The sequence below is a fragment of the Trichechus manatus genome, unplaced genomic scaffold (genome assembly GCF_000243295.1).
Source record: "Trichechus manatus latirostris isolate Lorelei unplaced genomic scaffold, TriManLat1.0 scaffold00052, whole genome shotgun sequence".
Taxonomy (NCBI): Eukaryota; Metazoa; Chordata; class Mammalia; order Sirenia; family Trichechidae; genus Trichechus; species Trichechus manatus.
In genome coordinates this window covers 3281692-3309601 of record NW_004443988.1, presented here as the reverse complement: position 1 = coordinate 3309601, position 27910 = coordinate 3281692, and the positions used below count along the sequence as shown (strand labels likewise).

General features: G+C 37.2%; 1 protein-coding gene across 1 annotated transcript in view; it reads right to left on the bottom strand.

Moving 5' to 3' along the window:
- UBXN2A (UBX domain protein 2A) overlaps positions 1-27910 on the bottom strand; it is a 63940-nt gene that overhangs the window by 22590 nt on the left and 13440 nt on the right. Inside the window, exons 2-3 of the mRNA XM_004377560.3 lie at positions 11122-11176; positions 4270-4408 (exon numbers count right to left, since the gene is read on the bottom strand). Of these exons, the coding sequence (XP_004377617.1) occupies positions 4270-4408; positions 11122-11162 (180 nt within the window). The 5' untranslated portion in view covers positions 11163-11176. The remainder of the gene's footprint in view (positions 1-4269; positions 4409-11121; positions 11177-27910) is intronic.

Here is a 27910-nt window from a genome sequence, read left to right as displayed (position 1 = left end):
CTATGTACAGGTTCTCCATAAGCACAACTAAGTGTTCTGGAATTCCATTCTTTGCAATGTTATATCCATAATTTGTTATGATCCACACAGTTGAATGCCTTTGTATAGTCAATAAAACACAGGTAAACATCTTTCTGGTATTCTCTGCTTTCAGCCAGGATACATCTGATATCAGCAATGATATCCTTGGTTCCACGTCCTCTTCTGAATCCAGCTTGAATTTCTGGCAGTTCCCTGTTAATATAATGCTGCAGCCGCTTTTGAATGATCTTCAGCAAAATTCTACTTGTGTGTGATATTAATGATATGTTTGATAATTTCTGCATTCGGTTGGATCACCTTTCTTGGGAATAGGCATAAATATAGATCTCTTTTAGCTGTGCCAATAAGTGACCAGAGACATCCTACTCTGCCGGTAAACCTCAGCCCAAAGGTGCTCAGCTTTCTCGCTGCATGGACCGGGAAGCCCACTGTGCCATCTTCTGAAGGTCTCTCCTGCAGCCATTTCTCTGCCACTACTTCTCTCCATCTTCAGTGTTACAGCTCTCTCTCGGTCTCCTGGTTCTAGAAGCTTCTCAGTGCAGGGATCCCGAGTCCAAAGGATGTACTCCATTCTTGGCTCTTCTTCCTTGTTGGCGGTGAGATCCTCTCTCCCCTCTGGAATTAGCTCTCTTTTTAAGCCTCGCGGGATGGCAAAACTGACTGATCCCCTTGGTGGGCTGCAATTACCTTATTTGCTCAGTCCCACCCAATCACTTGGGTGGGAGTTACAAGACCATAGCGAGAAAGGCCACACAAAAGCGATCAGGTGCACCACATACTGTTAGTGAAAAAATCCATGATTCCTTTGTATGTGTGTCTGTGTGTTTACAGATGTGTATTTGTAATGATATATTCATATATGTTTGTATAAGCATAGAAAATTTCTGAAAAGATACTCAAAAACTGTTAACAGCAGTTATCCCTAGGGAAAGGGACTAGTGGTCTGGGATGGGCAGGAAGACTTACTTTTCATTAGATACACTTCTGCATTAACAGAAAACTATATATACATATATACTGTATATACATATACATGTATATGTTACTGTGGTAAGTATATAGGTAACAAAACATTTGCTATTTCAACAATCTTCACATGTACAATTCTGTAACATTAAGTATGCTGATCATGTTGTTCAACTATTACCATGAAGAATTTTTTAACAAGTGAATTTATTACTTTTGTTACCCAAAAACAGCTCATACTTTTTGGTAGACTGCATTACTGTGCTACCTCTGGTGGGAGTATACATTCTCATGCCACTGAAGTTGGGCTTCCATGTGACTTGCTCTGGTCAGTGACACATGAACAACTGTGACATATGCCACCTCAGTAAGAGTCTCTAAGAGCTTGTGCATGTTTCTACCAGCTCTCTTGCCCTTTCCCTTCTGCTGTAAGAATGGCATGTCCCAAAGAGGAATTGCTCCTTCAGTCTGGATCCTAGAATGACAAAGTCATGTAGAGAAGAGCCAAGGGCTAGGCAAAGGCCAGTCAACGTGCTGCTACCAACATGTGATGTGTAAGAGAAACAAACCATTATTGTGGTAAGTCTCTGAGATTTACTGGTGACATGTTTAAAAATAAGTGCTATATATTAAGAGTCTCAAAGGTAAGGATGGTCTCATTATTTTTTAAAAATAATTCATAAAGTCTAGATCAGTGACTCTTAACTGACAATATAAATCACAATCACCTGTAGTGCAGTTTAGAAATATAGATGTACTTGTCCGTTAAATAAGGCAGAATGAATGCAAGGTGAGAAAATTGGTCTGACAGCAAACAGTAGGTGGATACCGGAGGAAAAGTAAATAATAAAAAATGTATGGCCACAAAAGGTCTTGAAAAGTGTTAAGTCGTAAGGGTTTTTTTAAATGTTTTTTTCATTATAAAAGTAATATATACACTTTCATTATAAAAGTAATATATACACTTTCATTATAAAAGTAATATACACACTTTCATTATAAAAGTAATATATGTTTAATAAAGATTAGAGTGCAAAATGGTGAAAGGTAAAAAAAACTTCTCTGTACTGTTATTTTCTTTCATTGATAAAATTCTAAGAGTACGGATGCAAATACAGTAAAAGTAAACATTTTGCCAATCCAAGGAAACCCTGGTTGTGTAGTGGTTAAGAGCTATGGCTGCTAACCAAAAGGACAGCAGCCTGAATCCACCAGGTGCTCCCCGGAAACTCTATGGGGCAGTTCTACTCCGTCCTGTAGGGTCGTTATGAGTCGGAATCGACTCGATGGCATTGGGTTTGGGTTTTTTTTTTTGGTTTAGGCTCCCCATCATAAGTCCTAGATAAGATTGTTAATTAACTGTTAAAATGTTAATCAATACCTTAGTCTGTTTACTTTTAGCCTTTTTTTAAAAATTGTACTTTAGATGAAGGTTTACAGAACAAACTAGCTTCTCATTCAATAGTTAGTACACGTGTTGTTTTATGACATTGGTTAACAACCCTATGACATGTCAACACTATCCCTTCTCAACCTTGGGTTCCCTCTATTACCAGCTTTCCTGTCCCCTTCTGCCTTCTAGTCCTTGTCCCTGGGCTGTTGTGTCCCTTTAGTCTAGTTTGTTTTATGGGCCTGTCTAATCTTTGGCTGAAGGATGAACATCAGGAGTGACTTCATTACTGAGCTAAAAGGGTGTCCAGGGGCCATACTCTCAGGGTTTCTCCAGTCTCTATCAGGCCAGTAAGTCTGGTCTTTAAGATTTTTTTAAATGCATTTTAAAAATGTATAGCTAGATTCAAAATACTTTTGTGATGTTATTTTCTTAACAGATATTTTTCCATATTATGACTTAATCTTTATGATCACAATTTTTAATGATTATGTAATAGTCCATCAAATTGACAGATCACAGTTTAAACGGTAACTTATGGCTGAGAATCTGTTACATCCAACTTTTCACCACTTAAAAAAATTTTTTTCTTCCTTTAAATGGCTAATGAGGAGTCCCTGAGCAGTGCACATGGTTAAGTGTTGGCCTACTAACCAACAGGTTGGCGTTTCAAATCTGTCCAGAGGGACTGTAGAAAAAAGGCCTAGCAATCCACTTCTGAAAGATCACAGCCACTGAAAAGCCTATGGTGCACCATTCTACCCTGAAACACATGGATAGTGGGGCTGCTTTATAATGCAAAGGTGTTTTACGTGTACTACACGTTTTATCACACAGAATATTAATAAGGTGTACTCAAGGGCTGGGATTTAATGAAATGAAATTAACCTGTACTGCTTCATCAAGAACATTCTTAACTGAAACTAGCTTTAATAAATAAATATAGTTGTAAGTCCAAGGCAGCAAGGAATACAATAACTTACCAGTAAAGCTTTAGCCTTGGTGGCACAGTGGTTAAAGCACCAGACTGCTAACTGAATGGTCAATGGCTCGAAACTACCAGCTGCTCCACGGCAGAAAGATGTGGCAGGCTGCTTCCGAACAGACTTATAGCCTTGGAAACCCTACGCGGTTGGTATGAGTCAGAATCCACTTGATGGCAGTAGGTTTGGTTTTTTTTTTTTTTGGTTTTGACACTGATTCCTGCTAAGGCATCAGCAGTTTTACCCACCATTGCTTTTGCAACAACAGAGCAAGGTAAACATAGTGAAAAGGCTAATAATATCTTACTATTATTATGAAAATAATTTTGACCTCATGGACCCTCTAAGAGGTCCATACTTTGAGAAAAACTGGAAGAGAAAGAAGTAGTGACCCTTACAAGGAACACAACAGAGAGTCCCTGACAAAGAAGGAGAAAAGTAGGGTACAGAACTCAAATTCTAGTAAAAAGATCAGACTTAATGGGTTTGAGACTAGAGGGACCCCAGAATACATGGTCCCTGGACTCTCTGTTAGCCCAAAACTAAAACCATTCGCGAGGCCAACTCTTTAGACAAAGATTAGACTGGACTATGGGATATAAAATGATACTCGTGAAGAGTGTGCTTCTTAGCTCAAGTAGATACATGAGACTAAATGGACAGCTCCTGTTTGGAGGCAAAATGAGAAGGCAGAGAGGGTCAGGAGCTGGTTGAATGGACATGGGAAATCCAGGGAGGAAAGGAGGAAGGAATGTGCTGTCACAGTATAGGGAGAGCAACTAGGATCACATAACAATGTATATATAAATTTTTGTATGAGAGACTAACTTGAGTCGTAAACTTTCACTTAAAGCACAATTAAAAAAAAAAAAAGTAGCGAACATTTACCTGTTTCTTCTTTTCAGTGGGTGACAAGCGTTTGGCACCAATCTTCTGAGCTTCCTCGAAAAGGCTATCAACAAAATATTCACAATTCCTTTGTCTATTATCACTAACAGGTGGGTTGTCAGATCCTGTTTCACAAACCCTAAAAAAAAGAAAAAAACTGTTGACTACTAATTCTCTAAAAATTTACATAAATTGTTCTAGTTAAGAGATCCTGAACTGAGATGGTACCTCCATGCCTAAAGTTCAGGCCCTCTTCTAAGCTAAGACAGTAGATGTGTGACTTTGGGGAAGGCGAGAAACTTAATCTCTCTGTGATTTGGTTCCTCATCTGTAAAATGCAGATACTTGCACCATTCTCACATGGTTGTTGTGAATGTTTAATGAAAAGACATACAAAGGCCTATACAGTACGTGGTGCCTGGTACACAGTAAGCTCTCAAATATTAGATAATAATATCCTTATAACCACTTTATGCTCTCTGGTATTTAACTGCTCCTTTGGTTCAGAAAGCAATTGGTGCTTAATTTCTAATTACTAAGTACAAAGCCAATAAAGCCAAAATTTCTACATAACTGTTCCAAAAAGATCGGGCAGAAACCATCCTTCCTATCAAAGGAAGTCTTATGTAGTATTTCTTATGATGAAAACATAAACCCAAAGTAAAAACCAATTAAGTATTAACCCACTACAAACAAAACCTTCAGTGGGAAATTTCATTCTGAAGTATGAGATGGCAAATATACAGTAACAAATAGTTCAACAGAAAATAACTACAATAATAAAATGCAGAAGTGGCAATATTAATCTCCGACAAAACAGACTTTAAAGCAAAATCCACCACAAAGGATAAGGAAGGACAGACACCATATGATTAAAGGGTCAATGCGCCAGGAGGACATAACCATAATAAATATATACGTGTCCAATGACAGGGCTCCAAAATACATAAAGTAACTACAATAAAATAGACATTTATAAGATATATTTCAGGAAAAATGTAATCTAATTAGGTCTCTGTCTTCATTGAACAGGTGGTAATGGATTTCAGTATTGATGAGAGTACAGGAGTCTCTAAATGGACAGAAAAAAGAGTAGAAAGGCATTCCTAGACAGACAAAGAGTGGGAAAGTACATCAAACATAACATTTTCTTGGTAATTCAAGGATCCCCTTTATATTTTTATTATATTAATCTGTCATATAGCAAAATCCAAAGGGCATACTGAGGTATGAGGACCTGTTTTAATACTAAATGTATCGACAACTTTGTTTTCATGTGCTTTTTTTCCTACTCTATCATCTTTTCCTTACTTGTTATTATCATTATTTATTTATTTACATTGTGGTACCAAAACATTTACCAGTTCAATAATTTTTATATGTATAATTCAATGACATTGATTATATTCTTCATTTTGTGCCACCATTATCAGCATCCTTTTCCAAATTATTTCAGCACCATTAACATAAACTCTATGCCTCCTAAATAGTTAACTCTCCTTTTTCCTCTCCCTTAGACTTGGTAATCACTAATATCATTTGTTTTCTATTTGCCTATTTCATATAAGTGAGATCATACAGTACTTGTCCTTTTGTGACTGACTAACTTCACTGAGCCTGTCTTAGTCATCAAGTGCAGCTATAACAGAAATACCACAAGTGGATGGCTTTAACAAAGACAAATTTATTTTCTCAGTCTAGTAGGCTAGAAGTCCAAATTCAGGGCGTCAGCTCCAGGGGAAGGCCTTCTCTCTCTGTCAGCCTTCTCATCAATCTTCCCCTGGACTAGGAGCTTCTCTGCGTAGGGACCCCGGGTCCAAAGGATGCACTCTGCTCCTGGCACTGCTTTCTTGGTGGTATGAGGTTCCCCCTCTCTGCTTGCTTCCCTTTCATCTCTTGTAAGATAAAACGTAGTGCAGGCCACACTCCAGGGAGACGCCCTTTACATTGGATCAGGGATGTAACCTTAGTAAGAGTGTTACAATCCCACCCTAATCCTCTTAAACATAAAATTACAATCACAAAACGGAGTACAACCATATGATACTGAGAATCATGGCCTAATTAAGTTGACACATATTTTGGGGGGACACAATTCAATCCATGACACAGCCTGATGTTTTCAAGGTTCATCTATGTTGTTGCATGTATCAGGACTTCATTTCTCTTTATGCCTGAGTAATATTTCATTGTATGTATGTACCACACTTTTTTAATCCATTCATCTGTTGATGGGTATTTTGGTTGTTTCCACCTTTTGGCTACTGTGAAAAGGGCTGCAATGAACACTGATGTACAGGTTTCTACTCGTGTTCCTGCTTCCAAGTCTTGTGGGTATATTCCTAGGATTGGGATTGTTGGGTCATATGGTAGATCTATGTTCAACTTTTCGAGGAACTGCCAAACTGTTTTCTACAGCTGCTGTACCATTTTGCATTCCCTCCAGCAATGGATAAGGGTTCCAAATTCTCTACATATTCACCGACATCTGTTGTTTTTAGTTTCCTTCCTTCCTTTCTTTTTGGATAACTGCCATTCTAAAGGGGGAGAGGAGGTACTTCACTGTGGTTTTGATTTGACTCTCCCTAATGTGGCTAATGACATTGAGCATCTTTTCATGTGCTTGTTGGCCTCTTTGGTGAAATGTCTGTTTAAGGCCTTTGCCCATTTTTTGACTGAGTTGTTTTTTTTTTGGTTAAATTGTAAAAGTTTTTTTTTTTTTTTTAAATATTAGACCCTTACTAGATAGATGGTTTCTAAAAATTTTCTCCCAATCTGTAGGTTATCTCTTCACTTTGTTGATAAAGGCCTTTGATGAACAAAAGTACTTCTTTTTTATGATGTCCCATTTATCTGTTTTGTCTTTTGCTGCTTGTGCTTTTGGTGTCATATCTGATAATCAATCCAGGGTTGAAAAACTAAGTCCCATAGCCATATCCCCATGTTTTCTTTTAAGGTTTTTATGGTTTTAGCTCTCACATTTAGGTCCTTAATCCATTTTGAATTGGTTTTTTGTATATGGTATGAGGCATGGAGCCTGCTTCATACTTCTGCATGTAGAGATCCCATTTTCCCAGCACCATTTATTAAAGAGTCTTTTCCCACTGAATGGACTTAGCACTCTTGCCAAAAAATCCACTGGCCATAGATGTATCGGTTGATTTCTGGACTTTCAATTCTATTTTATTGGTCTATACGTCTATCATTTTGATGGGGATTGCGCTAAATTTATATATTGCCTTGGGGAGTATTGACATCTTAACTATATTAAGCCTTCCAAACCATGACATGGACTGTCCTTAATTTATTTACGTCTTTTTTCTACATAATTTTATTTTGTTGCTGTTGTCAATACAAATAGCAAAACATACACCAATTCAACAGTTTCTATACTTACAATAGTGATACTGATTACGTTCTTTGAGCTGTGTAACCATTCTCACCATCCTTTTCTGAGTTGTTCCTCCCTATTTAGGTCTTCTTTAATTTCTTTTAGTAACATTTTACTAGTTTTCTGTGTACAAGTCTTTCACTTTCCTGTTTAAATTTATTCCTAAGTACTTTATATTGGAAATGGTATTGTTTCCTTAATTTCCTTTCCAGCTTGCTCATTGCTGATATATAGAAACCAGACTGATTTTTGTGTGTACCCTGCCATTTTGCTGAATTCTGTTTATTAGCTCTAATAGCTTTCTTGTGGAATTGGAGTTTTCTATATATAGGATCAGGTTGTTATTATCATTTTATGATGCAAATATTGATATTCCTGTTCACAGTCTGCAAATAGATTACCAAAGTTGTTATAACCAAGTGGATAGTATTAATGTTCAGGTAGGATACTGTGAAACATCTATCTTGGCTGTGGAACTGCCTCTTTTGCTCACTTTCTTATTCTCTGCTGTGCTATGCATAAACAAGGTCCAAATAGGTGAAGTATTTGTATTGGTGCATGCTTTGGTAGCACATATGGTAAACATGGAACTTCAACATTTATAGTGTATGAATAACTGATACAATTAGGAAATCAGTCCTTTCTTCATTTTTTTACTGGACCCGTTTCTAACAAAATCGATTTTTGTTACAATTAACGAACTTGAATAGCAATACCTTTGTTTACCATATTTTTGCATAAATAATGCACACCTTCTACATTAGAAGGTGTGTGTTACTTGCATAAAAATACAGTAGATACCTTACTAAAATTCAAAGTACTGACATACTACATATGCTTGCATGTGTGTAATAAGTTGCAATGAAAGTGTATTTCTTACTATAGCATATAGCCAGAAATGTTTGAAAGCCCTGGCTGAGAAGGATTATCTTACTAAATGTTAATGGTAGAAGGGGGCTGCAAGAGATTGTTACTTTCTGAGATCAGAAACACTAGATGGTGCCCAGCTACCACCAAAAACTGTTCTGACGAGGGATGCAATAGATGTTCCTGGATAGAATGTGAGAAAAACGTAGAACAAACCTCAAATTCCTAAAAAAAAGGCCAGACTTACTGGACCAGTAGAGACTAGAGGATCCCCAGAGACTATCACCCTGAGATACCCTTTAAACCTGGAACTGAACCCACTCCCAGAGATCACCTTTCAGCCAAATAAAAGATGGGCTCATAAAATAAACAATATCACCCATGAGTATTGTGCTCCTTTAAATAATCACCTATATGAGACCAAATAGTCAATATTTGCCATAAAGCAAAGAAGAGAAGGCCGAGGGGAGGGAGGGAGGTGAGGGGCAGAGAGGCTAGATTAATGGAAATAGAACAACCAGAATGGAAATAATTAGAACGCTGACACACTGTGAGAAATGTAACCTATGTCAGTGAAAAATATGTATAGGAATTATTAAAAGGGAACTTCATTTGCTGTGTAAACTTTCACCAAAAATACAATTAAAAAAAAAGAGATTTTTAAACAAAAAAATAAAAACAAAAAAAGTACTGACACATGCTACAACATGGAAGAACCCCAAAAACATAATGCCAAATCAAAGTAGCCAGCCACAAAAGATCACGTATTGTATGATTCCATCTGTATGATCTGTCTAGAATAGAAAAATCCATAGAGATAGAAAGTAGATTAGCAGTCATGGAGAGGGACTGCTAATGGGTACAGGGTTTCTCTTTGGAGTGACAAGAATGCTCTAAAATTGATTATGGTGATGGTTGCACAATTCTGTGAATGTACTAAAAACTAATGAACCTTAAATGGATGAACTGTATGGTATAGGAACCATATCAATAGTAGTTGTAAAAAAATCAATATCTGGCCTAAGATAATTTTACTCTTTTAAATCGGCCACTCAATTTATCTCTGTGGAGAAAAGAGTTTACATAGCAGATCTAACTGCTATCCTTTGAAAAGGGCTGCTTACAAGGCTGGCCCTTGGCTAGCATCTAGGAACTTGAGTTTCAGGAGGGTTCCTACCACTCTGAGAAGCTCACTGTGCCTAAACTGTTCGTATAAATCTTATGGTTTATACTGAACACCTGCTCTCCTTCTGAGAGTTTGGAATTTTAGTATGTGACTAGCTCCCAGTAAAAACCCTGGGTACTAAGTCTCTAACAAGCTTTCTGGTAGCTAACATTTCACATGTGTTGTCAAAACTCATTGCTGGGGAAATTAAGTACATCCTGTGTGACTCAACTGAGAGAGGACTCTTGGAAGCTTGTATTGGTTTCCCCTGGATTTGTCCTATGCGCCTTTTCCCTTTATTGATTTTGCTTTGTATACTCTCACTGTAATACATCATAGCCATGATTACAACTATACGCTGAGTCCTGTGAGTCCTCCTAGGGAATTAGCAAACCTGTGGGTAATCTTGGGTACTCCCAACACAATCCCACACACAATTATATTAGTATCAAATATTTTATTAAATCTATATAAAACAACAAATGTCATAGTGAAAACATAACAGACAACTTTGAATGCTACACAAGCATATACAAAGCGTTTTAAAATTTATTCCTCACAACAGTCACATGGGGTTTGTATTATAATTATCTTCATTTAACACATACAAAAATGGAGGCTAGTGATTTGATCAATATTATACAGTTGGCAAATGACACACAGGAGATTCAAATGCCATCTTGTGATTCCAAATCACATTTTTCCACTATTACCATTCTCGATACTTATTAAAATTATAAAGGGAAAGTATGAAGTATATACTTGTCTATCTCCTTCAATGAACTGTGAATGAAAAAAATTTTACCTTATCAAGCATTTAAAGCAGAGCAAAACATAAAAATAAATACTTCTCCTCAGATAAATGGCAATAAAATATCCTATACTGTTAAGAACTATAGACTGCACCTATCACTGAGTGTCCACTATGTGCTAATACTATACTAAGTGCTTTATATCCATTATATAATTCTCATAGAAACTTTTCAGGTAGATAGCTATATCCCCATTTTATAGATGAGATATTGGGGCTCAAAAAGTTTACCCAAGTAGCCCAAATGTCAGAGAGGTAATACAAGGGAGAGATGGGATTCAAACCTCTGAGGCCATTAAAATACCTCTATGCCTCCAAGATAGTACACACAACAGTCTAAGAAGATAAACAGTTGCTTAAATTTCTTGCTTAAATAACAGAAGTTATAGAGAAATTTAAGACTATTTTTTATTAATAACAAAAAAAGACTTCATAACCTCATTAAAATCAGGTCAATGCAACTATGGTAAAAAAAAAAGTTAAAATATATTATGATTAGGTATTTACTAAAATAATCATACACAATAAAAACTTAGTCAGTGAAATGCAATAAAAATAGAGAAAGATAGTAACAAAGGTATTAGTAACAAAGAAATTCAGATACTTGAGCTAACTCACCATTCTTCTTTTATACTGTCAAGATTATCTGCTTCTTTCATTCTCTTTTGCCTTACTGTAAAATTAAAAAGAAAAGTGAATGTTATCGATACAGTCGTTAAAATAAATTCATTTGTATGTATATATTAATATTCTTTAAATATAAGTTAGTACCAGAAACCAAAAGATGCATTGTGTTGGGCAAATCTGCTGGAAAAGACCTCTTTAAAGTGTTGAAAAGCAAAGATGTCACCTTGAAAACTAACGTGCACCTAACCCAAGCCATAGTATTTTCAGTCACCTCATATGCATGCAAAAGCTGGATGACGAATAAGGAAGACGGAAGGATAACTGACGCCTTTGAATTGTGGTGTTGGTGAAGAATATTGAATATACATGGACTGCCAAAAGAACAAACAAATCTGTCTTGGAAGAAGTACTACCAGAATGCTCCTTAGAAGCAAGCATGCCGAGACTACGTCTCACATACTTTGGATATGTTATCAGGAGGGATCAGTCCCTGGAGAAGGACATCATGCTCGGTAAAGTAGAGGGTCAGCAAAAAAGAGGATGACCCTCAACAAGATGGACTGATACAGTTGCTGCAACAGTGGGCTCAAGCATAACGACAATGTGAGGATGGCACAAGACTGGGTAGTGTTTCATTCTGTTGTTCATAGGGTCGTTATGAGTCGGAACCGCTCAATGGCACCTAACAGCAGCAACAAGTAGAACTAAAGGAGCCCTGGTGGCACAGTGGTTAAACACTCAGCTACTAACCAAAAGATTGGCAGTTTAAACCCATCCGCCCACTCTGTGGGAGAAAGATGTGGTAGTCTGTTTCCATAAAGATTACAGCCTTGGAAACCCTATGGGACAGCTCTACTCTGTCCTGTAGGGTCATCATGAGTCAGATTCAAGTCAATGGTGACAGGTTTTTTTTTTTTTTTTTTTTTTTTTAGGTAGAACTAAAAAGGTCTTAGGAACAAGTGACCAAACTCAAAGCTGTTATTTTAATCTACAAACTAAGGCAATAGTAAAAGATAATAGTTGGAGTCTGATAATTTTCGGACAAAAGAAAGATTTCCTAAAAATTATAATGAAAAAAAATTTCATGCATCCTTTGGTTTAACAGCATATAAAACTGAATGAAATATTTCACTCAATCTCCAATAAGTAACAAAATACCCAATCAGTATAAACCCCACAGTTGTAATTCTTTGGAAAGCAAACTGACAAGATGTATCCACATGTCGAAAAATACACTTTTGACCCTGATTTTCCATATTCCTGGGAATTTAAAAGAACAACAAAGTAGCCTATGTACACAAAAATGTCCACTACAACTATCATTGATTAGGAAAAACTGAAAGTAAACTAACTATCCAATTAAGTCATTATACAGCTGCTTCATGGAGTAATATGTACCCCTCAAAAATAATTATGAGGCTACTATGTAGCCAAGTAAAAAAGATATACATAAGTGAAAAATACAGGAAACAAAAACCATTCTTACACTAGGAATGCAACTGAATCAAAATGCAACTGAATCTATATGGAAGACAGAAGCAAAAATGAAAATAATCATTGGAAAAACAGAATTATGGATGATCTCCTTTTTTCCCTAAACTTTCTGCAATACTGTTTTACAGTTATAACAAAAGTATGGTATCAAATGAGCAAATAAATCACCGTTAGAAATGGTGCAGCGGTTAAGTGCTTGGCTGCTAAACGAAAGGTGGGCAGTTCAAAACCACCAGCAGCTCTGAAGAAGAAAGACCTACAGATCTGCTCTCGTAAAGATTACAGCCTAGAAAATTCTATGGGTATAGTTCTACTCTGTCACGTAGGGTTGCTATGAGTGGAAAATCAAGTCCATGGCACCTAACAACAACAAAAATAATCCAAATTGTCCATTGAGAGGACATGTAAGCCATGACACACTAGTAGCAATAAGCACACCAAAAAGTCAGATCTTGGTTTCTAAATACCACTCTCCTATAAAAGGAACCATTGCTCCTTAGAGAAAAGGCTGATTCCAGGGCTAGGAGAGAAAGAACAAGACGATCCTGAAACAGCGTGTTGCTCCAGAAAGAATGTGTTCAAATGATGAGGATGTATCAAAAGACACCAAAGCCAGTCTGGAAAAGGATCCCGTTGGCCAAAAGTAGGACAAATGAACATCAAGAAAAATAATGATACTAGTGGATTATAAATCATTGAACAAAATAAAAATCTATGAGTCCATACTGTTAGGGAAAAAAAGCTATTGGGAAATGATGAACTTTTTAATAAACTCTACAGTCATGTGGAATCATTGTAACTAAGATAAATTTCAAACATATCCAAGATTTAAACTTTAAAAATTAAACTCAACTATTAAAAGAAAACATGGCTAAATTTCTCTACATCGGGAAGAAAGGAAAATCTTCCTAACTCTGCAACAAGGGGAAAGACTACATATTTAACTGTATAAGAATAAAAAATTTAAGAATACCTTACACAAAGTAAAAAAAAAAAACTAAGAAAAGTATTCACAACTGACACTACAAATAAAAGGCTAATATATAAAGAACATTAGACTGAGAAGAACAAGGCCAACAATTAACAGTAGTTAACAGATATGAACAGACTTCTCAGGAAAAAAAAGGCTCTAAAATATGAAAAAATGTCCATTCTTACCCATAATGAGAGAAATGCAACTGAACTTTACATTAAGATACCATTTCTCACCTATCAAACTGGCAAAAAGTCAAAGTCTTGCAAAGTACTTTACTGCTGAAGCTTTGGGGAAATATTCTCATACATTTTTGATGGAAACATAAAATGGTGCAACTACTAGGGAGGGGAATTCGACAATACTTAGCAAAATTACATATGCATTTACCTAGAAATCTATCCCAATGATACTTCAGCAAAAATATGAAAAGGTGAATGAACAACTTTATTCACTGTAGCACTACATACAACATTCATTGTAATAAAAACCAGCAAAAAATTCAGATGTCTACCAAAAAGGGACTTGTTAAATAAACTACGGTAAATTCACACAATGGATGCAGCAGTAAAAAAAATTTTATACTGTTGTGGATAACAATACACTAGGTCAAAACCGACTCGACAGCACACAACAACAATTAAGTGAAAAAAAGCAAGATGAAGAAAAATGTGTAGGATATGCTACTATTTATCTAAGAAGGGGTCGACATGAATATATACACTAGCTTATATTAGAAAAGAAATGAAGGACCAAAATTTAAAAAAAAAAAGAAGGTTTTTTATAGGCTAGGAGAGAGGGAAAAGAGGGGAGAGATCAAGGATAGAAGATAAATTTCTCTGAATACATACATATATATATATATATATTTGTATATGAATATACATATGTATATGAAGCCCTGGTAGCGAAGTGGTTAAGAGCTTCTGGGCTGCTACCCAAAAGGTTGGCAGATCAAATCCACCAGCTGCTGCTTGGAAACCCCATGAGGCAGTTCTACTCTGTTCTACAGAGTTGCTATGAGTCGGAATCGACTTGATGACAATGGGTTTGGTTTGGTTTTTGTAGATTAACTTTAGAACCATGCAAATATTTTACATTGTTACAAAACAAAGTTTTTTTTCTTTTGAAATCCCTAAAAATTGAAAGTAAAAATGAAACAAATGAACTGAACTGACCATCAAGTTGGTGGCAGAACCATACAGAGAAGAATCATTTTAAGTAACTAAAACAGTAATTTGACTGTATATCCTAGAGAGACATACCCTACAGGGAAAAAATTCAGATAATAATGTTACCTTGATATTGTTTTTATGAAACTATGGTATATGAATAAAGCAGTGGGTCTCAATCATGGAACAAATGTACCCCTCAGGGAACATCTGGCAATGTCTGGAGATGTTTTTGGTTGTCACAACTGAAGTGGGGATAGGGAAGGGCACACTATTTGCATCCACTGGAAGAGGTCAGGGATACTGCTGAACATTCTACAATGCCCAAAAGAACTTCCAGAAGAAAGAATTGCTCGGCCCAAAATGACAATAGTGCTGAGGCTGAGACACCCTGGAATAAAACAAAAACAGTAATCATGCTGTTAAAAATCACCATTTTTTTTTTCAGAGTAACAATAAAGAGATACAAATACAAAAATCAAAGAAGCCAAGTAAAACCCTTGTATTTCTAAATTTAAATTGGAAATATCAGTGAACTCATACTGTACTTTCTCTTTAAAAAAAAAAAAAAAAAAAATCTAGCTCTGTCCACTTAAAAAGCCTAAAAGCAATAAGCAACCAATAACAATGAACACTCCTAGTGCTTAGATTTGTCGTCTGTAAGTAGCATTTTCCACAAAAAGGAATCAAGATTTCTTGAAGAAACAGCTTATCCCAGGTCTGGGAAAGAAACATGTAATTTGTGCCTGGAACATCTTAACATTTTGGGTTAGGGTCAAAATGATTCAGAAGTCAATCTGAAGAGACTCTGAGGAGCCAAAAATGGAACTGAATAACAAATGCAATCAATGGAAACACATAAAATATGAATTCATAATGATACCATCAGAAAAACAAAACACACTGGTCATCTATCAAGAATAGAGCAGACATGGTAGTCAAAACAGCCTGGTACTGGGTACAACAACAGATACAGAGACCAATGGAGCAGAATTGAGAATCCAAACATAAATTCATCTACCTATGAGCAGCAGATATTTCACAAAGGCCCAAAGACTATTAACTGGGGAAAAGACAGTCTCTTTAACAAATGGTACTGGCATAACTGGATATTCATCCACAGAAAACTGAAACAAGACCCATACCTCACACCATGCACAAAAACTAACTCAAAATGCATCAAAGACTTAAATATAAAATCGAAAACAATAAAGATCGTGGAAGAAAAAATAGAGACAATGCTAGGAGCCCTAATACACGGCATAAACAGAATACAAACCATAAGTAATAATGCACAAACACTGGTAGAGAAACTAGATAACTGGGAGCTCCTAAAAATCAAACACTTATGCTCTTCAGAAGACTTCACCAAAGAGTCAAAAGACTACCTACAGACTGGGAAAAAATTTTTGGCTATGACAAATCCGATCAGCGTCTAATCTCTAAAATCTACTAGAAACTCCAAAACCTTGACAAAAAAAAGACAAATAACCCAATTAAAAAATGGGCAAAGGATATGAACAGACACATTGCCAAAGAGAACATTCAGGCCGCTAACAGACACATAAAGAAATGCTGACGATGCTTAGCCATTAGAGAAATGCAAATCAAAACTACAAAGAGATACCATCTCACCCCAACAAGGCTAGCATTAATCCAAAAAACACAAAATAATAAACGCTGGAGAGGTTGTGGAGAGACTGGAACACTTACACACTGTTGGTAGGAAAGTAAAATGGTACAACCACTCTGGAAATCGATTTGGCACTTCCTTAAAAAGCTAGAAATAGAAGTACCATGTGATCCAGCTATCCTGCTCCTTGGAATATATCCTAGAGAAATAAGAGTTGTCACACGAATAGATATACACACACCCATGTTCACTGCAGCACTGTTCACGATAGCAAAAAGATGGAAACAACCTAGGTGCCCATCAACGGATGAATGGACAAATGAATTATGGTATATTCACACAATGGAATACTATGCAACAATAAAGAGCAACAATGAATCCACGAAACATGTTATAAAATGGAGGAATCTGGAAGGCATCATGCTGAGGGAATTTAGTCAGTCACAGAAGGGCAAATATTGTATAAGACCACTATTATAAGAACAGAAGGAAAGGTTTAAACACCGAAGAAAACATTCTTTGATGGGTACGAGGGTGGGGAGGGAGGGAGAAGGGAATTCACTAACTAGATAGTAGACAAGAATTATCTTAGATGAAGGGAAGGACAGCACACACTACAGGGGAAATCAGCACATCTGGACTACACCAAAGCTAAGAAGTTCCCTGAATACAACTAAACACTTTGAGGGACAGAGTAGCAGGGGCAGTGGTCTGGGGACTATGCTGTCAGGGATATCAAGGTCAATTGGCATAACAAAGTTTATTAAGAAAATGTTCTGCAGAGGCGGGGCACCAAGATGGCAGAGTAGTCAGATGCTACCAGTGGATGACCCTCTTACAACAAAGACCTGAAAAAACAAGTGAATTGATTATATACGACAACCTAGGAGCCCTGAACATCTAAGGCAAAGTTAATGAACCGGACTGAGTAGCAGGGGGAAGGAGAGACAGTTCGGAAGTAGCGAGGACTTGACAGACCTGACCTGGCGAGAGCCTGAGCCCTTCAGGCCTGATCAGCTCATGGGAGATCGGTGAGGCAGGCAAGCAGCGGTGCTTGGGAGGCACATTTTCCGCACCAGGAGAGGCTCAGCACCAGAGAGTCTACTCAATTACCCATAAACAGTGAGAAACAGCCCACAATTGGCAAAGGTTAAGTACTTACGTATGGCCTACCGCGTGGATCAAAGACAACCCCACTTAGGGAAAAACCTCTCTCCCATTTACCTCCCCTCTCCCTGCTCCAACTGGGTCCTGGACTGGCTTCAGCAACTGCCGAGTCCCCTGGGCTGGAAGCAGAATCCGTCACACACCCTGGGGCACTCTCCTGGCCTTGGAGAGTGAACAAATTAACAAACATGGGAAAAAATAAACTGCCGGCTCTCCTATGTCAGGAACCCAGGGTAGAAACAGCTCCTTTGCCTAGGCACAGGCATAAGGGATCCATGGACTTTGAGTGCCTCTCCCCCTGCAGAGACTTGTGTGGGCCCATTTCAACAGCATAGGCCCTCATTACTGCAGTACAACTGGGTATATACTTGAACTGTTTCAGCTGTGAAGTAGAAGGTTTGTGACATTTGACATGGCTCTGCCCATTAAGCAGGGTCTTCACTTATATCAGGGGCCTGAGGACTGGTGGCTAAACCCACACCACCTAGCCACCTGCAATAGGGGCCCAAGAATAAGAGGCCCCCCCCGAGTCCTTACAGCCAACAGCACTGGGTGCTGATATTCCGGCTGCAAAACCCACTCACCTATATATTCTAGGGAACAGGAACACGCCATCCTCCTGGACACTCGGGGGCGGCTGTCAGCCTCCTGCCTTGCTGAGAGTGTGTTCCCCTGCTGCAGCCAGATGCCTGTGCCTACACCAATCACCCATGCCTGTCTAGGACAGTAGGTGAGAGGCTACACTACACACTTGGTGGCTATCTACCTGGGCACCTGAGCTGAGGCCATACAGGAAAAGTGAGCAGACTCCTGAGTTCACATACCTACTAACAGATCTAACCACCTGGTGAAAGGACATTAGCGCTTCAAAGGTGCCAATAATGAAACCAGCTTATACAAGCAGCCTATCTGGGCATATCAAAACAAAACAAGAGACTAGGACACAGCAGGCAAATATAAAATAAATAAATATAATAACTTACTGATGGCTCAGAAACAACAGTCAATAACAAATCACATAAAGAGGCAATCCATGATGGCTTCACCAAGCTCCCAAAATAAAGAATCTAGAAATTTTCCAGAAGAGGAAAATTTCATGGAATTACCGGAGGCAGAATACAAAAGATTAATATACAGAATGCTTCAAGAAATTTGGGAGGAAACTAAACAAAATGCAGAACACACAATAGGGAAAATGAAAAAGATTAGAAACGAGCATAATAACAAACTTAACAGGCTGCAAGAATCCACAGAGAGACAGCTATCAGAAATCCAGAAGATTAACAATAAAATGTCAGAATTAGACAACTCAATAGAAAGTGATAGGAACAAAACTGAGGCAATGGAAGTCAGAATTAGTGCGAATGAAAATAAAGCACTTGACACCAATTTAATAGAGGGAAAACCAGATAAAAGGATTTAAAAAAATCAAGAAACCCTAAGAATTATGTGGGAGTCTATCAAGAGGAATAACCTACTAGTGATTTGAGTACCAGAACTGGGGGGGATAACAGAAAACACAGAGAGAATTGTTAAAGATTTGTTGGCAGAAAACTTCCCTAATATTGTGAAAGATGACAAGGTATCTATCCAAGATGCTCATCGAACCCCACATAAGGTAGATACCAAAAGAAAGTTACCAAGACATATTATAATCAAACTTGCCAAAACCAAAGATAAAGGGAGAATTTTAAGACTGGCTAGGATGAAACAAAAATTCATCTACAAAGAAAGGTCAATAAAACTAAGCTCTGAGTATTCGTCAGACACCATGCAGGCAAGAAGGCAATGGGATGACATATAATAGCTTTGAAAGAAAAAAACTGCCAGCCAAGAATTATATATCCAGTAAAACTCTCTCTCAAATATGATGGCAAAATTAGGGCACTTCCAAACAAACAGAAGTTTAGGGAATTTGCAAAAACCAAACCAAAACTACAAGAAATACTAAAGTCCACCAGTTAGAGAATGAGTAACATCAGATAATAATCCAAGACTAAAACACAGGACAAAGCAACCAGGTATCAACCCAGAGACGGAAGTCACAAAAATAAATCAAAGCTAAAACACTGAAAATAGGGAAAACAGAAGTCAATATGTAAAAGACGACAACATTAAAACAAAAAAAGAGGGACTTAAAAAATGTAGACAGATTTTTCATATGGAGAGGAAGTCAAGGCAATATAAAGAAAAGACTGGTATAAACTTAGAAAAAGAGGAGTAAATATTAAGGTAACGACAAAGGCAACTAACAATTCTACAAGTCAAAAAAACTAGAAAAATATAAAGACTCAAAAAACACAAAATCAACAACAATGAAAAGAAAATATGTAAAGAAAAATGACTCAGCACAGAAAAGTGGAACAAAGAAACTCTGAACAACACACACAAAAAGACATCAAAATGACAGCACTAAACTCATACCTATCAATAATTACACCGAATGTAAATGGACTAAATGCACCAGTAAAGAGACAGACAATGGCAGATTGGATAAAAACACATGATCTGTCCATATGCGGCCTGCAAGAGACACACCTTAGATTTAAAGACACAAACGAAAACTCAAAGGATGGAAAAAAATATATCAAGCAAACAACACTCAAAAAAGAGCAGGAGTGGCAATATTAATCTCTGACAAAATAGACTTTAAAGTAAAATACGCCACAAAGGATAAGGAAGGACACTATATAATGATTAAAAGGTCAACAAACCAGGAGAACAGAACTATAATAAATATTTACACACCCAATGACAGGGCTCCAAAATACATAAAACAAACTCTAACAGCACTGAAAAGAGAAATAGACAACTCCACAATAGTAGTAGGAGACTTCAACACACTTCTTTCAGAGAACATCCAGAAAGAAGCTCAACAAAGACACGGAAGAGCTAAGCGCTACAATCAACCAACTTGATCTCACAGACATATACCAAACACTCCACCCAACAGCAGCCAAGTATACCTTCTTTTCCAACGCACACGGAACATTCTCCATAACAGACCACATATTAGGCCATACAGCAAGCATTAATAAAATCCAAAGCATCGAAATATTACAAAGCATCTTTTCTGACCATAAAGCCATAAAAGCAAAAATCAACAACAGAAACAGCAAGGAAAAAAAATCAAACACATGGAAACTGAACAATACCTTGCTTATAGAAGAAATTAAGGGTGGAATAAAGAAATTCATAGAATCAAACGAGAAAGAAAACACATCCTACCAGAACCTTTGGGACACACCAAAAGCAGCGCCCAGAGGTTAGTTTACTGCAATAAATGCACACATCCAAAAAGAAGAAAGGGCCAAAATGAAAACATTAACCCTACAACTGGAACAAGTAGAAACAGAGCAGCAAAAGAAGTTCTCAGGTGCCAGAAAAAAGGAAATAATAAGAATTAGAGCAAAATTAAATGAAATAGAGAATAGAAAAACAACTGAAAGAGTTAACAAGAACCAAAAGCTGGTTCTTTGAAAAGATCAACAGAATTGATAAACCACTGGCCAAACTGACAAAAGAAAAACAGGAGAGGAAGCAAAAACCTATATAAGAAGTGAGATGGGTGATATCACAACAGACCCAAGTGAAATTAAAAGAATCATAACATAATACTACAAAAAAATTGTACTCTAAAAAATTTGAAAACCTAGAGAAAATGGACAAATTTCTAGAAACTCACTACTTAAACTAACACAAACAGAGACAGAACAACTAAATAAACACATAACAAAAGAAGAGATGGAAAAGGTAATTGAAAAACTCCCAACAAAAAAAAACCCTGGCCCAGATGGCTTCACTGGAGAATTCTATAAAACTTTCGGAGAAGAGTTAACACCCTAGTACTAATGGTATTTCACACCACAGAAAAGGATGGAGCACACCCAAACTCATTCTATGAAGCCAGCATAACCCTGATACCAAAACCATGTAAAGACATCACAAAAAAAGAAAATACAGACCAATATCCCTCATGAACACTGACGCAAAAATCCTCAACAAAATTCTAGCCGATAGAATTCAACAACATATCAAAATAATAATTCACCATGATCAAGTGCGATTTATACCAGGTATGTAGGAATGGTTCAACATTAGAAGAACAATCAGTGTAATCCATCACATAAATAAAACAAAAGACAAGAACCACATGATGTTATCAATTGATATAGAAAAGGCATTCGACAAAGTCCAACACTCATTGATGATAAAAACGCTCAACAAAATAGGAACAGGAGGAAAATTCCTCAGTATAATTAAGAGCATTTATACAAAGCCAACAGCCAACGTCATCCTAAATGGAGAGACTCTGAAAGCATTCCCTTTGAGAACGGGAACCAGACAAAGATGCCCTTTATCATCACTCTTATTCAACATTGTGCTGTAGGGCCTAGCCAGAGCAATTAGGCTAGAAAAAGAAATAAAGGGCATCCAAATTGGTAGGGAAGAAGTCAAAGTATCTCTATTTGCAGATGATATGATCTTATACACAGAAAGCTCCAAAGATTCCACAAGAAAACTACTGGAACTAATAGAAGATTTCAGCAAAGTTTCAGGACACAAGACAAACACACAAAAATCAGCTGGATTCCTTTACACCAACAAAGGGAACCTCGAAGAGGAAATCACCAAATCAATATCATTTGCAATAGTCCCCAGAAAGACAAAATACTTAGAAATAAATCCGACCAGAGACGTAAAAGACCTATACAATGAAAACTACAAGACACTACTGCAAGAAACCAAAAGAGACCTACATAAGTGGAAAAACATACCTTGCTCATGGATAGGTAGACTCAACATTGTGAAAATGTCAATACTACCCAAAGCGATCTACGGATACAATGCAATCCCGATCCAAATTCCACCAGCAGTTTTGAATGAGATGGAGAAACAAATCACCAACTTCATATGGAAAGGGAAGAGGTCCCCGAATAAGTAAAGCATTACTCAAGAAGAAGAACAAAGTGGGAGGCCTCACACTACCTGATTTTAGAATCTATTATACCGCCATGGTAGTCAAAACAGCCTGGTACTGGTACAACAACAAGATACATAGATCAATGGAACAGAATTGAGAATCCAGACATAAATTCATCCACCTATGAGCAGCTGATATTTGACAAAGGCCCAAAGTCCATTAATTGGGGAAAAGAAAGTCTCTTTAACAAATGGTGCTGGCATAACTGGATATCCACCTGCAAAAAACTGAAACAAGACCCATACCTCACACCATGCACAAAAACTCAAAATGGATCAAAGACTTAAATATAAAATTGAAAATGATAAAGATCATGGAAGAAAAAATAGGGACAACGCTAATACATGGCATAAACACAATACAAACCATAAGTACCAATGCCCAAGCACCAGAAGACAGACTAGATAACTGGGAGCTCCTAAAAATCACATACTTACGCTCATCAAAAGACTTCACTAAAAGAGTAAAAAGACTACCTACGGACTGGGAAAAAATTTTTGGCTACAACAAATCCGATTAGCATCTAATCACTAAAATCTACAAGATACTGCAAAACTTCAACAACAAAAAGACAAATAACCCAATTAAAAAGTGGGAAAAGGATATGAACAGGCACTTCACCAAAGAAGATATTCAGGCGGCTAACAGACACAAGAAATGCTCACGATCATCAGGCATTAGAGAAATGCAGATCAAAACTACAATGAGATATCATCTCACCCCAACAAGGCTAGCATGAATCCAAAAACCACAAAATAGTAAATGCTGGAGAGGTTGTGGAGAGACTGGAACACTTATACACTGTTGGTGGGAATGTCAAATGGTACAACCACTTTGGAAATCGATTTGGCACTTCCTTAAAAAGCTAGAAATAGAAGTACCATAGGATCCAGCTATCCCACTCCTTGGAATATATCCTAGAGAAATAAGAGCTGTCACATGAATAGATATATGCACACCCATGTTCACTGCGGCTCTCTTCACAATAGCAAAAAGATGGAAACAACCTAGGTGCCCATCAACGGACGAATGGATAAACAAAGTCTGGTATATTCACACAATGGTATACTACACAACGATAAAGAACAATGATGAAGCCGTGTAACATAACACAGAGGAATCTGGAGAGCATTATGCTGAGTGAATCTAGTCAGTCACAGGAGGACAAATATTGTATAACACCACTATTATAAGAACTCCAAGAAAAGGTTTAAACACAGAAAAAAAAACATTCTTTGACGATTACGAGGGTGGGGGGAGGATGAGGGTTATTCACTAACTAGATAGTAGACAAGTATTATCTTAGGTGAAGGGGAAGGACAGCACACACTACAGGAGAAGTCAGCACAACTGGACTAAACCAAAGATAAGGAGTTTCCTGAATACAATCAAACACTTTGAGAGACAGAGTAGCAGGGGTAGGGATCTGGGCACCTTGCTTTCAGGGGACATCTAGGTCAACTGGCTAACAAAGTTTATTAAGAAAATGTTCTGTATCCTACTTTGGTGAGTGGCATCTGGGGTCTTAAAAGCTTGCAAGCAGCCATCTAAGATGCATCAACTGGTCCCAAAAACCTGGAGTAAAGCAGAATGAAGAACACCAAAGACACAAGGAAAGTATTAGCCCAAGAGACAGAAAGGGCCACATAAACCAGAGACTTCATTAGCTGGAGACCAGAAGAACTAGATGGTGCCCGGCTACAAGGGAGAAAAGAAGAGATGGAAATAGATTTTAAAAATACTTAACTAACTGCAATATATGGACTGTATTTGGATTCTGGTTTAAACAAACCAACTGCAGAAATATGGCCATGACTTGATAATTAATGAAGCTGGGTGATGAGTATACATGGAATTGTTCTCTTCATTTTTATATGTTTGGAAATTTTCAAAACAAAACTTGGGAGTAAAAAAATGTATACACCTAGAGTCCTATGCTATCATTTCATTAGCTTTTTAAAAGGCAGGTTTTTGCTCTATAAGAAAATCACTCTTAATAATACAAGAATGGCAGTAATTTCACAGATTTGGATCCTCATTAAAAATAATATGTGTCTGTTAAAAAGAAAAAAGGTGCCTCTTACCCCACAATTATAAATTTAAAGCTGTGAAATCATATTTAAAGTCATGAATATGAAAAGCAAATTATGTCTAGGATAAAGATAAATTTGTAAAATACACAACTAAAAACTTTTTAAAACTCATTAGGCTGATTTGTTTGAAGGCAATGTGGGCACAGAGAGAAATTTTAGAAGTCAAACACAGTACAGAGTTAAGGAACAGCATGAATCTAACCCCAAAATGTTGAGAACAATCCAGTCTTCATACTGCCACTTCTCCATCTCTTCATCTTCATGACCACCCCACCGCCCACCCCCCAGCATTATCTCTCTCCAACCTTAGCCATCCAGAATTAGATTAGAACTTACAAGTTAAAAAGCACAAAGGCCACTTTACTTAGGGTAAAACTATACACAGACAACAGTTATGATCTCCCTATTAAAATTATCAGTTGTCAAAATACAAGTTAGGAAAAATCAGGGTCTGTTCTATTTAATTTGGTCGCTTAACCAAGAGAAGCAAAATCACACTGAGTATACAGGAAAAGAAAAAAAAAATCACTGACTTTTCAATGTTTTAAAATTAAATATGATTTTAAAAATGTTAGATTGCAGTGCTTTATTTAATAAACTTGTATAAACTAGTTTTAATTCATGACTAGACTTTAAAAAGTCACCCTGGAACAGGGATTAGAAGTTCTATTTATATATGCTTGAAACAATATCGTTCTGTAATATTTTTAGGAAAGTGTTACAATTAGGTCATGACAAGGTGTTTAATATTAAAGTCCCAGTGGCTACTGTACAGATTTAAGGCTAAAGAAAAACAACCCAAACAGAAACAAAATAGATTTAGACACTTCCACAAAGCGTTAAAAATATTTCAACTCTCCAACAGGCTCTATCTGGTAAGAACATGTTTCTTAAATCCTCTCTGGAGAATATATATACAAAAAGCAAATATTATTTTTATTGTACATTGATTATAAAACTGATAATGGAATATTTCTCAAGAAAGGGAGTGTAGAACACAGGGTAGGGGATAACACCTTCAACAACATCCTCAATTGGAACTTCAGACCCTTCCTTTTAGCTAAAGGTAGGCGCTACTAAAGCAAACCATCCTTAACAAAGGAACGCAGTAATAAATTAGATATCTCCATCGTCTCGTGTGTATTTTGTATTTCTAAAGACTTCTTAATCCTTTCTGTATTTCTCTTCAAAATTATTTCCTAGACTTAAAAAAACCAACCAAACCAAAAACCCTGTTGCCGTCAAGTAGATTCCAACTCATAACGATCCTATAGGACAGAGCAGAACTGCCCCTTAGGGTTTCCAAGGCTGTAACCTTTACTATGGAGCCCTGGTGGCACAATTGTTAAGAGCTACAGCTGCTAACGAAAAGGTCAGCAGTTCGAACCCACCAGCTGCTCTCTGTAAATCCTATGGGGCAGTTCTACTCTGTCCTATAGGGTCACAGTGAGTCAGAATCAACTGGAATGGCAGCAGGTTTTGTCTGGTTTAATCTTTATTATGGAAACAGACCACAGCATTTTTCTCCTACAGACTGAACAGCTAATCACTTGATTTAACAGCTGAGCACTTTTCATTCAAAGTGTATTGTTGTTGTTCCTAGCTGCTGTGAAGTCGGCATCTGATTCATGGTGACCCTGGCAGAATGGGATCATATAGTTGTGATCAGGGTTTTCACTGGCTGATTTTTGGAAACAGATCGCCAGGCTTTTACTCCTAGTCTGTCTTAATCTAGAAGCTCCACTGAAATCTGTTCAGAATCATAGCAACACGCAAGTCTCCACTGACAGATGAGTGGTGGCCGTCAAAGAATATTAGTCAATATTTACTAAATGTAAGGCATTGGATTTATAGAGCGATAAATCATATAAGTGTAAAAAAATTTTTATAATATCGAAAACTGTTATCTTAAAAGAATTATATAATTAAATGAACTATATGCTTTAAAAATGCAGCCATTAAAAATGATGGTTAGATACAAGGTATTTTCAATGTTCTTTTCAGTTTGCAGACAACAGGTTTGCTTTTATTATTACATTATTAAATAAATACAATCATACCATCCATAGATCAACGATAAACCTGAGGTTTAAAGGGGAAAAAAAAGACTGCGTATATTTTTACTTATTGGTAGGGGAAACAAAAGCTAAGTTAAAACCATTAAGAGTAATGTACAATAAAAAATTTTAAAAAGCAAAAATCATTAGAAGGATGTGAAAAGGTAAAGGGGAAGAGTAGGTATAAAAGAGCTTAAATCTTCAGGAGATGGAAAACTATACACATTTTTGAAAATATGGATGTAAGAATAATAAATGTTGGAGAGGTTGTGGAGAGACTGGAACAGTTACACACTGTTGGTGGGAATGTAAAATGGTACAACCAGTCTGGAAATCGATTTGGCGCTTCCTTAATAAGGCAGAAATAGAAGTACCATATGATCCAGCTATCCCGCTCCTTGGAATATATCCTAGAGAAATAAGTTTTCACTCGAATGGACATATGCACACCTACGTTCATGGCAGCATTGTTCACAATAGCAAAAAGATGGAAACAACCTAGATGCTCATCAACAGATGAATGCATAAACCAACTATGGTACATACACATGATGGAGCACTATGCAACGATACAGAACAACGATGAATCTGTGAAGCATCTCATAACATGGATGAAACTGGAGGACATTATGCGGAGTGAAATAAGTCAAGCACAAAAGGACAAATATTGTATGAGACCTCTATTGTAAAAACCCATGAAAAGTACCAATCTCTGTTGGCTACCAGGGATGGAAGGGGTGGGGGGAAATACTAAATAGGCAATAGATAAGTGGTATCCTTGGTGAAGGGTGAGACAGTACACAATACTGGGGAAACGAGCACAACTTGTACAAGCAAAGGTCATGGAAGCTCCATAGACACATCCAAATTCCCTGAGGGACTGAACTGCTGGGTGGAGGGCTGTGGGGACCATGGTCTCGGGGAACATCTAGCTCAACTGGTATAACACAGTTTATAAAGACAATGTTCTACATTCTACCTTGGTGAGTAGTATCTGGGGTCTTAAAAGCCTATGAGCAGCCATCCAAGATATTCCACTGGTCTCACCCCTTCGGGAGCAAGTGAGAATACAGACAGCAGGATACAAGGAAAAGACTAGTCCAAAGGATTAACGGACCACAGCTACCAAGGCCTCCACCAGACTGAGTCCAGTACAGCTAGATGGTGCCTGGCTACCACCACTGACTGCTCTGACCGGGATCACAAC